Source organism: Cnephaeus nilssonii, assembly GCF_951640355.1.
Source record: "Cnephaeus nilssonii genome assembly, chromosome: 10".
Taxonomy (NCBI): domain Eukaryota; kingdom Metazoa; phylum Chordata; class Mammalia; order Chiroptera; family Vespertilionidae; genus Cnephaeus; species Cnephaeus nilssonii.
The window spans coordinates 30,192,256-30,207,771 of record NC_137081.1 but is presented as its reverse complement, the minus strand read 5'-3'; the positions used below and the strand labels follow the sequence as shown (position 1 = coordinate 30,207,771).

At 41.4% G+C, this 15,516-nt stretch overlaps 1 protein-coding gene across 1 annotated transcript in view; it reads right to left on the bottom strand.

The window, feature by feature from the left end:
* Positions 1–15,516, bottom strand: part of CAB39 (calcium binding protein 39) — an 81,501-nt gene that overhangs the window by 41,125 nt on the left and 24,860 nt on the right. The window contains exon 2 of the mRNA XM_079783209.1: positions 3,696–3,854. Within this exon, the coding sequence (XP_079639335.1) occupies positions 3,696–3,809 (114 nt within the window). The 5' untranslated portion in view covers positions 3,810–3,854. The remainder of the gene's footprint in view (positions 1–3,695; positions 3,855–15,516) is intronic.

The window sequence follows — 15,516 nt, the reverse complement described above, 5'->3', positions numbered from 1 at the left end:
AATCCAGAACAGAGATAATGGCAGTTCAGACCAGGCTGATAACTAGGAAATGGGGAGAAGTGGTTAGATTCTGGCTTTTTTATTTTTCTTCCCAGATAAAGTGGATGGATTTGCTCATAATTGGACTTGGGAAGTGTGAAAAGAGTCCTAGATGACTCAAGACTGTGGCCTGAACAACTAGAAGGATGGAGTTTCATTAACCATTAGGAGAAGATGAAGAGTGGATGTATAAAGTATGTGTTTTACTTTAAAACAAAGTAGAATTCCTATTTCTTAGATTCTGCCATAACTTTGAGCTATTGTATTTATTCTGCCATAACTTTGAGCTATTGTATTTATTCTTCCATATTCTTCCAGAATCATTTATTATCAAGTTACAAAAAGATCCTGTGATTTGAATGATTAAAGATTAATTTGAGAAGAAATGGCATCTTAACTATATTCCATTTGATAACACAGACCAAGTATTCTATTGTGCCTCTGAATAAGGTTTTACAATTTTTTTCATATAGGTTCTTGCATACTTCCTAATGAAAGTATTCTCAGACATATTATACATTTTTGTTGCTATCATAAATGAAATGCTTAAAAAATAATTTCTAGATAGTTCTGATTGATATTTAAGAAAGCTATGAATTTTCTATTTATTTTTTAAATATATTTTATTGTTTTTTTACAGAGAGGAAGGGAGAGAGATAGTTAGCAACATCAATGAGAGAGAAACATCGATCAGCTGCCTCCTGCACGCCCCCTACTGGGGATGCGCCTGCAACCAAGGCACGTGCCCTTGACCGGAATCGAACCTGGGAACCTTCAGTCCGCAGGCCGACGCTCTATCCACTGAGCCAAACTGGTTTTGGCTGAATTTTCTATTTATTTAGTTGCTCTAATGAACTCTCAGTTTTGCATTGATTCTTGTGTTTTGTATAGTAATTTTCCTCTCTCTTTGTAATAACTGTGTTTTTTATTTCTAAACCATTTCTTTATGCTTTGGATAGAATTTCCAGACAAAGCTAAATAACAAGTCATAGCAAACACTCTTATTTTAATGGAACGACCTTCACCTTTTCAGTCTTTTGTATGATGTCAAAGTGCTTTTCATGGTTTTTAATTTAGTGATTAGATTTTTTTATTTTCCCACCAGAGGCCCGGTGCATGAAATTCGTGCACAGGTGTGGTCCCTAGGTCTGGCCGGTGATTGAAGCACGAGTGTCTGATGTGGAAGGGCAGGTCCCAGCTGACCCCTGGGCCCTGGGCAGCACCTGGGCCCCTGGGTCCCCATACTTCCCCCTCTGCCTGAGTCACAGCGCCCGAGTCCCCATGTGGAGATGCGGTGAGCACGGGTGGACACCGCAGGCTGGGGCGCAGCGTGGGCCTCTGGGCCGCCCAGAGGCACCGCACTGAAGCTGGGCAGGCAGCGCGCTTTCTCCTGGCCAGCCTCGCAGACCGGCTCCTGCGCAAACCCACGGGGAGCCCCTGCGGTCCCAGTGGCTGCGGCCTGGCTTACTGGGAAGAGGCCACACAGGTGAGGGGCGGGCTCCTCGTGGTTGCTCAGCACCTGAGTGCACAAGCCCTGGCGTCCTGGGGGAGGGTAGCAGGGGGAGTAGGAGTGAGCTCAGCGGACACCCTGCATTCTCACTGCACCTCTGTCCCCTTCACCCCCGCCCCCAGGTAGCCGGTGAGAGGTCACAGCCCCCTGTCTGGGCATCGCAGGAGGTTGGTTGCCGCCACCCACCCCCAGTTCCCCATCGCAGCCTAGGGCCCGGCCCCAATCAGGGCCTACTGGCTGCTGGTTGCCGTCTGCAGGGCAATCAGTAAGGCGATTGGGCCCCCGCTCACACCTGCCTTGGCCTGGCGCTGCCCGCTCACCTGCTCCACCATCCCACTGTTGTCCCACTCTCGATGGGACCCATCGGGACCGGCAATACCTCCACTACCACCCACTGCCAGCATGTTCTGCACCGCCCCCTAGTGGTCAGCGCATGTCATAGCGAGTGGTTGAACTACCCATCAAACTCCCAGTTGAGGGACAATTTGCATGTTAGGCTTTTATTATCTAGGCTTGTTTTCAGGTCTCAGTTCCCTCTCATCACCATTTGATTTAGTTACTACTACCTTTTGCATCTTGATAAGAAAGTGAATCAGAAATTTCAGGGTTTTTCTCCCTATTCTTAATCTATTTCAGAATAAGTAGATTTTGCATGGATAGCTCTTCAGAGTTGCCCCATTCTTTTGAAATAAATTTTATTTTTTAAAAATTCAACTATTTTTCTTTGCCTTATTATAATAGCAGAAATGTCTATTTGTGATTAGGTATAGAGCAGGAGTTCCTGACATTTTGGGCCATATAATTCTTGGGGGTTGAAGAGGGGGGTCTCATGTTTAGCAGCATCTCTGGCCTGTACTAACTAGATGCCAGTAGCAGCTTCCCATTGGGTTATAACCAACGTTTCTAGGCATTGTCAAATGTCCTCTTGGAGGGCAAAATTGCCCCTGGTTGAAAACCACTGATTTTAATCAAGTAGATGATATGAACTCCATCAGAGACTAAGCTTTATCATTATAGGATTCATCTCTGATGTCACTTCCTCAATAAGAATTCCTCCATATAACCCATCTAAATTAGGACACTCTCCCTACCCAATGCCACCATACACACACACATACTCTTTTCATTCAATATCACAGTAGATTTCAAAGTGTGGACCCCTTTCAAGGAGTTCGTGGGGTCAGAACTGTTTTCACATCAAACTAACATACAATTTGCCCTTTTCCACTATATTGTCATTTGCACTGATGGTGCTGACCCCTTAGCCAGACTCAAAGCAGTGACACCAAACTATACTATCTATCATTGTAGTTTTTATCACCATGCACTAAACTGCAAAAGAAAGAAACATATGGGGGGGGGGGGGGGGGTTCTGAAAGATGAATAGAGCTGAGGTGGAAATGGATGAGGGGTGGGATGGGGAAGAATAAGACAAAGGCCTGAAAAACAGTATAGCTGATTATGTGCTTTAGTTACTTTCAATGGACAGAGTTGAGATGCTAGAACACAAGAATAAGGGAGGGGTTGAAATTCACCTAGAGAAGAGAGATCAGGTCACAGAGTCTTATGTGCCATGCAAGGAGTCTACACTGAAGGTTTAAGGCAAGGGAAATATTTTAGAAATAAGGAAGGTCATGAGGATCTTCACTAAGTAGGATTGGAAGTCAGAATCAATTCATAAACACCTCAGGAAGTAGGGGTTCATACTATTAGCGAAAGATGATGTTTTGAAGGAGAGCGGGGAGACAAGATTGGGATGAAAGTCAGGTTTGGGCTGTGGTGACTGGGTAGAGGGAGATACTCATCATGGAAACAGGGAACACAGAAAGAAAACCAGAAGAGGTTAACTCCCTAGGAAGACTACTGGTGGAATCACTGATTTTAGGAATCAGATAAATCATTTCAACAATGAAAAAAACAAAATTTAAATAAACTTGAAAACCTCAAATGAAAAAAACGAAGAAAAAGGTTAGAAATATGTTTGGTAGACAGCAGTGCAGGAGAAAACCTGGTGTTTAAACAGCAGCAAATGTCGTATTTTAAAATCCAAATTGGGATTTATTAATTTTTTAAATCACCTCATAATTTATCTTACACTTGCTCCTAATCAAAAGATTGAAAATATAAAATAATGCCAAATACATACCTTTTCTGCTTTTTTGTCAGAAATGTCTTGCTTCTCCAGCACAGCCATGCTCTCCTTCAGGTTCTTCACGATATCTGCTGGAGACTTGTGAGACTTGCCAAATGGGAACGGCATGGCGGCGGCGGCGACAGGCGCCTTGCTGCACTCTGCCTGCTGTAGCTGGGGACACAATACAAGGTACAAGTAAGAAGAAAGTGATGTCAATTTGAAGACATACTTTCTAAATCAGTAGGAACTGGGAAATCTACCAGTATATGCGAGAAATGATAATACCGATATCCTATCTAATAATAGACAAATATGCAAATTGACCATACCTCCGACACACCCACAAGCCATGTCCACCATCCAATCAGAGCGAGTATGCAAATTAACCCAAACCAAGATGGCTACAGCCACAGAGAGCAAGGTTTCCCAGGTAACAGAGCAAGCCAAGCTTTCTGCCAGCCACTGCAGGCCTAAGCCTCCACTCAAGCTACAAAGTTTCAATTATAGAAGGTAAACAAATTCAAACAATGGCAGCAGAATGGAGCTTGAGAGAGCAGGCCAGGGTTGCCACCGGCAACAGGGGAAGCAAAGCTTTCCGCACACGCTGGCTGGGCCCACCCGCTTAAGGCAACAAAGTTTCAATTATAACCCCAACACAAATGGCTGCGGGCCTCGGAGGGAGCCCCAGGCTTGGCTCTGCTCCAGGCTACAAAGTTTCAATTGTAGAAGGAAAATAAATTCCAGATACCAGGGCCTCCGCTTGGGTTGCCAGGGGGCGTGGCCCGCCTGCAAACCACCACAGGCCCCTCGCTCAGGCCGCCCCACGCCCCAAGGGAACCCCCACCTGATCCGGGACACCCTTCAGGGCAAACCAGCTGGCCCCCACCCCTGTACCAGGCCTCTATCCTATCTAATAAAAGAGTAATATGCAGATTGATCATCACTGCAACACACAATATAGCTGCCCCCATGTGGTCAAAGATCCTGCCCCCATGTGGACACAAGATGGCCACCACAAGATGGCCAGCAGGAGAGGGCAGTTGGGAGGCACCCAGCCTGCAAGGGAGGGCAGTTGAGAGGGACCAGGCCTGCAAGGGAGGGCAGTTGGAGGTGATCAATCCTGCAGGAGAGGGCAGTTAGGGGTAACCAGGCCGGCAGAGGAGGGAAGTTGGGGGCAAACAGGCTGGCAGCAGAGTGGTTAGGGGGTGATCAGGCTGGCAGGCAGAAGCGGTTTGGGGCAATCAGGAAGGCAGGCAGGCAAGCAGTTGGGAGCCAGCAGTCCTGGATTGTGAGAGGGATGTCCCAGATTGGAGAGGGTACAGGCTGGGCTGAGGGACAACCCCCTCCGTGCACGAATTTCGTGCACCGGGCCTCTAGTATCTTAGAATTGTAGAACACTTCTACTTTTCAAAGACCTTTTTTATCACCTGCTCTTCCAACCATCCATTGGAGGAGGAACATGCAGGTGCTGACAATGTAGGGGCTATCTTTCACAGGGCACCTAGTTCTGCCAAGCCAATGATGAGTACTAAGTGGCAAAACCAGCTCAGGTCTGTTTTGATCCAAAATATCCTTAATAGATATCTCTATTTTATAGTTAAGAAACTGAGTCAAGGAGCCTCAAAGTGTAGGTAAGGAGCTTAGTCAAACAGCACTAGCAACAGACTATCTGGATCTCTCCAGGGGCCTCTCTTCCAGTGTTCATGCTGTTCCTCCTAAGTAATCTGGTGGGCACACACTTCCACAGCCCACCAACCTCCTTTTCCTCCTCTTCAGTTAGTCACAGCTTAAGAGTTGGAAAGAACCTTGAACAAATCTCCCATCAGACCCTCAAATCCTTTAAGTGCCAGTTTCAACATGTACTCTTTCTACCTAGATACAACTATCTCCTATGAAGGAACTCACTGGGGAACACCTTGCAGATAATGAACTTCTGAAAGTTCTTAATTTCTGTGGGCAGCAGAAAACAACATTCCCACCAAATCAACCACAATATTACATGGTGCAAAAGGAGACATCAGCCTGGCCGGTGTGTCTCAATTGTCAACCTATAAACCAGAAGATCATGGTTCGATTCCTGGTCAGGGCACATGCCCCCGGTAGCAGGCTCGATCCCCAGTGGGGGGCATACAGAAGGGAGCCAATCAATTATTCTCTCATCGTTGATGTTTCCATCTCTCTCCCTCTCTCTGAAATCAATTTAAAAATACTATTAAAAAAAAAAAAAAAAGGACACATCAACTATTCCAAGAACTCACCTTGAAAAAACAAAGTTAACAAGACAAACAATGTAAGTAACTTGGGAATATGTCAGAAGTGACTCAGTGGTTGAGTGTCAACCTATGAACCAGGAGGTCATAGTTCAATTCCCAATCAAGGCATATGCCCAGGTTGCAGCCTCGATCCCAAGTAGGGGACGTGCAGGAGGGAGCTGATCAATGATTCTCTTTCATTACTGATGTTTCTATCTCTCTCTCCCTCACCTTTCTTCTCTGAAATCAATAAATATTTTAAAAAGTTATGATTTCTTTCACTAAATAAAATAAAATAAGTTAAACTCATAGGCATTAAACCTGGTATACGATACCAAAAGATAACACTTTTGAGAAGAACCTTACGGATCACTTAGGCCAGTGGTTTGCAAACTGTGAGTTTCAAACTCCTATATTTAACTGCCCCTGACCCCTACCCACCTTTGTCAAAATTAGAGAAAGGCAAATCTCAGATAGCTCAACCATACTTTGTTCCCCCCCATATCAACATAAAATTTCTCTATTGCATAGCATTATAATACTTCTTTTGAACTTTGTCTAAGACTTCATTTGAAGAAAGTATTTGAATGTTTTTCTCTAACATTTGAGATACAGTGATCTACATATCTATTTACAAATAAGCATTCAGGAGAGAAAAAGCATGCAAATAAATGCTAATGTTAAACTTACAATTAAATCATGGACAGGTATGTTATTTTGTGACATATGGATGTATTTGATCTGAGCACTCTCTATACCCAAATATCACCTATCTAGCTCACCTTTGGTCAGCTTGTAAACCCTTCATTGTTTAATTAAAACCACACTTCATTAACCAAAAGGAAATATCCTCAAACATAGGTTCCCAAAATTCAAAGGTGCATAAATTTACTTCTGAATATCTTTTCTATGACAAGAAGTGTGGGTCAATTATAGGCGACTTACTCCCATAGGACTGTTATATTTTTCTTTTATTACCTGCCTACATGGAACACAAATCCTGGATAATTATTTTCCAACATGCTTTTCTTAACTTTTTTTTTTTTTTAGGGGGGTGAGGGGCAATGCAGGTTGATTCTCCAGAAACATTGCGGGTCCACATAGTCAACTCTCCAAAAATATGTTTTCTAGTTGTACTCTACAACGAATGGCAGTGATGCCACAGTCAATGCTGGGTGGAGGGTGGGAATGAAACAGTATTTTGCAGGAAGTGTTATGGTGCTATGCAACAGAGATATTTTCAGCTCTGGCTCAATGGTGGAAGGAGTGACTTTCCAGGGCAAAGGGGGTTTTAAAAAGTCCTACTATATGCCAAATACTGTTCATAGTACAGAGTACAGCTGCCAAAGAGAGCACAGATAAGGAGAGGCACAACATATTACTCCTTGTAATTAGTACACCAGGCAGCCAAGAGTTTGAGGAACATATAAACTAATAAGACTGTATTTTGAGGAAATACAGTGAGCAAAAAGTACCCGAAACAAGAAGTGGTCACTCCTCAGCAGGATCCAGTCACAGTGGTGAAGCTATTCATGACATGCTCACATTCGCTCTTCTCCTCTCCCTCTCATTCCCTCACACTTCATATATTCCTTTGATATATTATTTTAAAAATATAGTTAAAAAATTAAGTAAAAAATAAAAACTATACAAATAATTTTATTATAAAACTTATAAATAAGAACGATATAGTTCTTATTTTGTTTATTGATTGATAGATTTGAGAGGAAGAGAGAAACATTGATTTGTTGTTGGTTGCCTCCTGCATATGCCCTGACTAGGGATTAAACCCACACCCTGGAGCATTGGAAAGAAGCTCCGACCAACCGTGCTACCTGGCCAGGACTATATGGTTATTATTTTAAAGTATTAGTGTAATAAATAAATCCTTTGCTTTCTTTCATTTAGGTCCTCAAATTCACCAATTCTTACTCAACTCAACCATCAAAGATTTTGCAGGGCAAAGACAAGGAAATAACACCCCTTATTAAAACTTCTGCCTTAGAATCTGTTTTTTATGTCTAAGTTTGCTATGTATTAAGCTTAAATATCTTATACTAATGTATGCTACTCAGTGATCCAACTTTTAAAATAATTAATTGACAACAGAAAAGTTTAAAATTAATGAATGGCTCTTATGTGAAGATCAAGTGGGTAGAACATTGCTAAAAGGGTAAGAAGAGTCATGCTTTACGAAATAAAGCTCTTATTAAACATGTTAGCTTAATATGCATAGAGATACTGAGTATTGATTGTTACTGAATTTATGAGTGTAATAAAGAAAACATAAGCAGCTTGAGGCAGATGTTTTGAGTAATATGATGAAATCATGGATGTGTCATACAAGTATGCTTATTAAAGTTTCGGGAAAAGATACCAAAAACAATCAATCCAAAGAGTTGGATAGTGGAGAAGGAAAAGGGGGAAGAATGGTATTTTTTTCTTACAAGCCCTTTTTGTAACTATTTGCCTTCCTTCAATTATACACATGTATTATTATTTTTTACACATGTATGATTTTGAGAAATCAATGAATTATCTAAAACAATCCATCCTTAATAAAAGCTATTATCCATAACACAATTAAATGGAAAGCTAAGTGAAAAAGTAAGGCTACCAATGAATAGCATTAATCGTGAAAGCTGGATAGAGCCAGTAAATCAGAAGTGTTTTTCCAACTTTGATCATGATCTACAAGTAAGACATGTATTTAATTACATACTTGTGCATGTGGATGCATGCAACAAAGCTAAAACTGACTTTTTTCTATTGAATTCAATTTCATTTTAAAAAAATACATGATTAAACAGATTCATGAATCACTAATTGATTTTAGTGATTATAAAGAGGAACAAAAAGACTTGGAACCAAATACAAACTTAGTTTTAAAAAGAGTTGAGCTTCAGTGCTTCAACTCTTGCTTTGTTCAGTCTCCTCATTTCAATCTTTACTCATAAGAACCAGAAGTTAATCCCTCGGTCGAGCACCAAATGACTATCCAACAATGCTCAAATAATAGCAAAGGCACCACTAATGGACTCTTTAGCCCACACCGCTTTTTCCCAGAAGTAGAGAAGTGCCTTCAAAAGAGCCTTGTCCACCATCAAGCAATACAGAAGCAGTACCATTCAAAGTGCTCCGGAAGCTTGAAAGATGTGAAAAACAAAGGCACGTATCTGAATTTCTGAACCGAGAATTCCAAGAGTATGGGGATGGTCAAGCTAAAGGTAGCAATGGTTAAAAACAAGGGCTATGATGGCTAAAAGACACCTTTCACCATAACAATCTGCCTGCCTTTCTCATTTCCCCCTTGCTTCCTTTATCATCAGCAGTATTTAATTAGAAGTATTAGGGGAATTTTAGGAACTGAAAATAGCAAGAACCCATTGATTAATGCCCTTCAGTAACTTTTCATTGCCCTTATAATAAAATCCAAATTCCTTGCCAGGGCCCTCTAGGCTTTGCCCATCTTCAACTCACAGCACAACCCTCTGGCCTTTATTACAGAAGTCTACCTATACTGAGATCCTTCTGTTCCCTGAATATGCCTATTACTTCTAAGCCTGAGCACCACATTTGCAAATATGGTAAGACCTTAATTTTTAAATCTTGATGGTAAGAATATGGGCTTTTATTGCTACTCAACTTTTCTGTATGTTCATTTTTTTTTTCCTGAATAGTGTTTTAAAACTGCCTAAACTGTGTTTTGAACATAACTGGAGTTCATTTAGAAAATAGACAAAAATAAATATTATAATTGAAAAAATGTCCCCGTCCTGCTAAAAAAAATTAGTTCATAATAAATCTCAACAGGACTCCTTGGGCTGAGCCAAAATTATTAATGCAACTGGGAGAAAGCTAGGCACTGTTAGGATTCTAAAGAGGACTTGGAAACCACCTCTCTCCAATTGGAGGAAAGCATGCTCCTGATGGCAATCAGTGATGTACACGTGAATCCCAAAAAAGAAAAGGAGCCTCAGAAGGCAAATTTAACTTGAAAATTTGGGGATGAGTGGGGAGGGCAGGGGTGGAGAATAATTTAACATTCTACTTTTATATTAAAATAGACATTTATGGAATTTATTAAGTCTGTATGGAAGGGATTTGCATGTCTATTTAGCACTGCACACCTCTTAGCTTTCATGCATTGTTCTCTAATTGTATTCCTGTCTCTCCCAATGCTCTTTCTTTCTGCACTTAATTCAATGACTCATCTTTACGTCCTTCAAGGTTACACCCTTGGCTGTCTTTTTACCCTATATTCTGAGTAATAATCTCATCTACCCATGGTTTCAGCAACCTGAAATCTATTTCATGCCCCAATCAATCAGCCATTACCAACTGCTACTCCTTATTCTGGAAGATTCTTCCAGAGAACTCAAACCTCGTTCCCAAACTCTGCTTCTTTTTCTGTTCCTCTTCAAAGGGAACAAATACATTATTCACCCAATCACAAAATTTGGTCATCATACTAGACTCTCCACATGTTAACTCTTCCATATATAATCAGTTAACGATTTTAGTCAATTCTATTGTCTAAATCTCTCTAACCCTACATATACCAAGTGTGTAGACCTTCACTATTCTTCACATTGGGCAGGGGTTGTTGTCAATGGGGCCAATATCATCTGTAGGGGATGTTTGAAAAATTTATTTGTCAATGACTGTCACATTCACTAACCACTAAAATAATTGTGTGTGTGTGTACATATATATATATATATATTTAAAAAGCAGCATTGTTTTTTGTTTACATAAGCATAGCCTTCTGCTAACTATAGCCTTGCAGGGTAAGGGGTTGGGTTAGGGGTCAGAATAATAAAAGGCTATCTACTCCTTCATCTGCACTCATAACTGAGAATTAAACTTCTAGCTTTTAAAAAATGGTTATGTTGGTTAGTATGCAAAATTCAAACATTAAAGGACCAAACAAGATAGAAAGTGAAAATCACCTGCAAAGCCTTTGGAGACAACTGATACTAACAGTTGGGTATGCATTCTCCTTTTTATTACTTATGCTCTATATTTGCGGTCTTTTGTATTAGAAGTCTACTCCTTTCTCCAAAACCGATGAAGACCAGATGATACTAGAAATGGTCACTTCCATTTTAGAAAGCACAAAAGTTCAAGTCACTGCTATGTTAATACTCCTAAAAGTACAAGCAGCTCCACCCCATGAAAGTGCTAAACATTCAGAAAACCCACTGAAAAATCAAAGCCTAACACCATTAGAGTTAGGACTGTTAGGCACTGCTGTTAGGCAAGCTGATTGCTTTTGGCCTGTGCAACATACTCCTAACTCTAACTCTATTCACTTATATATTGACAAATACTGAAAAGTAGTCAGGACATTCATTCAAATACTAACTGTGCCCTCACTATATGCCACAAACTCAAGAATTACATCAATAGTACCTTTTCTAAAGAGGACAACTTTCTGGTGTGTGTGGAGTAGGCATAAGTTTTTAGAAACAATAATGAAAAACTGCTGAATTAGAACACATTCCTAGACAGTTGAGTTCATAGGCCTCGACACTAATATAGGTTAAATCTAACTCATAAACTTGGTGGTCAAATGCAAAACTGCAAACAAACAAAACCCCACATCTATAATAATAAAAGCGTAATATGCTAATTAGTCCAGACGACCTTCTGGACAAAGCCGTGGCTGTGAGGGAAGCCCGGGTCCCAGGTGCCAGAGGGAAGCCAGTGCTGGCAGCTGTGGGAAGGAAGACCTACTCTTGCATGAATTTCATGCATCGGGCCTCTAGTCTGTATCTAGTCTATATGTAAAAAAGCATAATATGCAAATCGACCAGATGGTGGAACGACTGGTGGCTATAACGCACACTGACCACCACTGAGCAGACGCTCAACACAGGAGCTGCCCCCAGCCCACAGGCCCCGATCGCCTGCCGGCCAACCTCTCGGTCGCTCCCTGCAGCCGGCAGGCTCCTATCACCTGATGGGAACAGGGAACCAGGGGTGGGTGGCGGTGGACACGGGCAGTGGGGGGAATGGGGCTGGCTGCCGGCAGCCAGGGAAGATCGACCCTGACCGCAGGCCAGGCCTAGGGACCCTACCTGTGCACGAATTTCGTGTGCTGGGCCTCTAGTACAATATTAAGATTGTTGTATACAAGAACTATTAAGGTACTTAATTAAGCAATCACAGAAAGTGTGTAATTTTAAAATAAATGCTGAGTATCTACAACATGCCAGATATTGTGTTAGATGCACTAGACCAGTGGTCAGCAAACTGCGACTTGTGAGCCACATGCAGCTCGTGAGCAGCGGTTTGCCACTCTGTTGACTAATGAGTTTGCCAACCACTGCACTAGACTATCCATATAAAATGGATGATCTTATCCTAACTTTTTTTAAATTTTGGCATCTAAAAGTTTTGATTCAGCTTTTGAATGGAGAGAAACATCTATGTGAGAGAGAAACACTGAACCGTTGCCCTGACATACCCCGACAGGAGATTGAACCCACAACCTAGATATGTGCCCTGACCAGAATTGAAACCGCCACCTTTTTGGTGTACAGGATGACGCTCCAACCAACTGAGCCACCTGGCCCGGGCAGGATACATGCTCTTCTTAAAAGCAAATAGATGCAATAACTTAGCTCCATTAAATAAACCATGAATAGCTTTAAGAAGCAGCTCAATCTTTGGCTAATTACCAAAGCTACCAAATACATAGTTCACCAACTATGTCAAAAACAAAACTAAGTGTTCAAGAGCATTTAAAACTTTGGAATGTGTTTTGCAATTAGTATATCTTGACCAGACTTTCTGAGGCCAATGATGTTCAATACTGGATACTATGCAGGAATCATAGTGACACTCTTTTACAGCCTAGATAGAAGTATTTAAAAGAATTTAAGATCTAGACACACAGTTTTGGTTCAATCCCTGGGATTCTGTTTCAAAAGGAATCTGCAATATTAACAAGCACCTCCAGCAACTCCCCTGCAATGGGTATTTCTAATTACTGCCGTAAGCCAACCTGCACTGAGTCACTTAGAGACTCTCTCCAAACTCTTATTTTTGTCCCTCCTGGGGATTTTTCAATAGGAGAATTATATATTTTTGCACGTGATATGCTCCGATTATTTCTTCAAAGAAAAGTGACAAGATTATAATAAAAAATATAGTATTAGCAGCTGCTATCTTTGAGTTCCAACTACACATCAGAGATCTGGCTCGAAGTTTCATTTGAAATAACTCAAGTTTGACAAAGTATGATAACTTCCACACTAGCACTGCTTAGTTGTGGGACAAAGTCAATCAAGAAATCACAGGCACCAGGTCTTCCTGGGGGAGTGGGGACCAGAGTGCCCAAATCTGAATTCTGAGAAATGGAAGTGTTTAACTTGGAACAAGGAGCATTTAAAGCTTTATTTAATTTACAGCTTCTTGTTTAAAAACAAAGTGTTGAGAAGAAATCTTTGGTTATTCATATAAAAACGGAGTTGGTGGAAGACAAGTCATAATCTAATTGTTTTTGTCTAGGGCAAGAGTGAATGTTACTGATGAAATAAACCCTGAAAAAGGGGAAAAAATCACTATATCATGAATTCATGAGCTTTCTCCAGTTACCAAATAATTAAGCTATTGGGTGAAGGCAGAATATATTCTTTATATGTGGTAACTATACTTAAATACATGTTAAATAAGTATGATGTCAAACATTTGATACATTTTTTTCATAATTATAGGTCTATGACTTGAGAATATTTAAAAAAATGAATTTATAGACATGTCTTTTAGGAATAAATTCCACTGGTAATGTTACAGAATTCCCATCCCGAGACTTTATCTCAGTCCAAGCCAAGCCAGAGGTAAATACTAGGTCTAGAAGGTGACAGAACACACCATCAATCCTGGGCAGCAATTTTAGTGAGCATCAGGAAGGAATATTTTTTGGTAGACCTGTATCATCATGCCCTAAGCACGGAGGCATCCACGACAGGAGTAAATAGAAAGTGAGAGATGTGATGTAGAAGGAACTTTCGAATACTCTAATCAAACGTGTTAATATATAAATTACCAGCACCACACTAGCCTGTGAGCTGTCTAGGAGCAAGAGCCATATATTCATATTCAATCTGTACACTTAGCATAGTTGGCAACAAAATTCCTATAAAATTTATCCAGTTGTGGTCTTGTTATAGATTTAAAAAATGAACCTTGGGGGAGTTGACTCAATCACAGGAGCCCTTCATTTATCCTCCAGGCATTCCAGATTGTCACCATCCCTCTTTTAAGAGTGTGGTGTTTCAAATTGATCCCTATACTCTATATGTGATCTGACCAGCCAAGACTACCTATCCCTATAGTTCATAAATGTAGTCTTAAACTCCATTAATAGTTGTGATAATCACACTACGTGGCTGCTTTCTATTGAACAATTTAACTGATTTAAATCTTCTCCATTAATGAACCACATCTTCACCCATTGTTTACTTGCATCAGGGAACCATTTGCATCAGGACTGAACCATTAGTGCGGGAGTGGGGGTGGGGGGTCGCGGGGTGGGGGGGAAGGAGTCCCTCAGCCTGGCCTGCGCCCTCTCACAATCCAGGACTCCTGGGGGATGTAGCAGTGTGTCAAGGGCAGGTAGACAGGGAGGAGCGGGCACCATGCAGCTTGCACTCATCCTGGCCTGTTGCACCTGCTGCCACAGCTGCGCTTGCCAGCCGTGAGCCCGCTTCTGGCTGAGTGACGCTCCCCCTGTGGAAGTGCACTGATCACCAGGGGGCAGCTCCTGCATTGAGCATCTGCCCCCTGGTGGTCAGTGCTCATCATAGCGACTGGTCGTTCCATCGTAACAGTCACTTAGGCTTTTATATATATAGAAATTGCTTTTGGTTGCGATTCAGTATACGGTATGACATTAAAATTTTTTATTGGATCTTGACTCTGTTGTCCAGTGTGCTATTAGCGTTCCTTACCAGATTCCTGTTAAACACAAATCTGATCAGCAAGTCACACAGGTTTTCCTTTACTCCCTGTTAAAAGCACAAATATAGAAGCTTTCCAGTGAAAGCCTGTCACGAATCTCTATTGTGTGTACAGTCATTTAAACAACCACAGGGCCACCAAGCCACCTAACTGCATTACTGCTAGCAGTGATGGCTTACAGATTTCTGACTTCATGACACACATGTGTTTATATATAAAAAATAAGTACCCTCCCCCCACACACAAAGTATCACCAAACAGCACTTATCCTTACTATGTAAAATTACACTGATATTCTCTATTCTCTATGCCAGGGGTCCTCAAACTTTTTAAACAGGGGGCCAGTTCACTGTCCCTCAGACCGTTGGAGGGCTGGACTATAGTTTAAAAAAAACTATGAACAAATTCCTATGCACACTGCACCTATCTTATTTTGAAGTAAAAAAACAAAACGGCAAAAACACCCGCATGTGGCCCGCGGGCCGTAGTTTGAGGACGCCTGCTCCCTTTCCTCCCTTTAAAAATGCTAGTCATAGCCCACTTGGCTGATGTTTTTTTTGTTGTTGTTGTTTGTTTAATCCTCACCTAAGGATATGTTTCTACTGATTTTA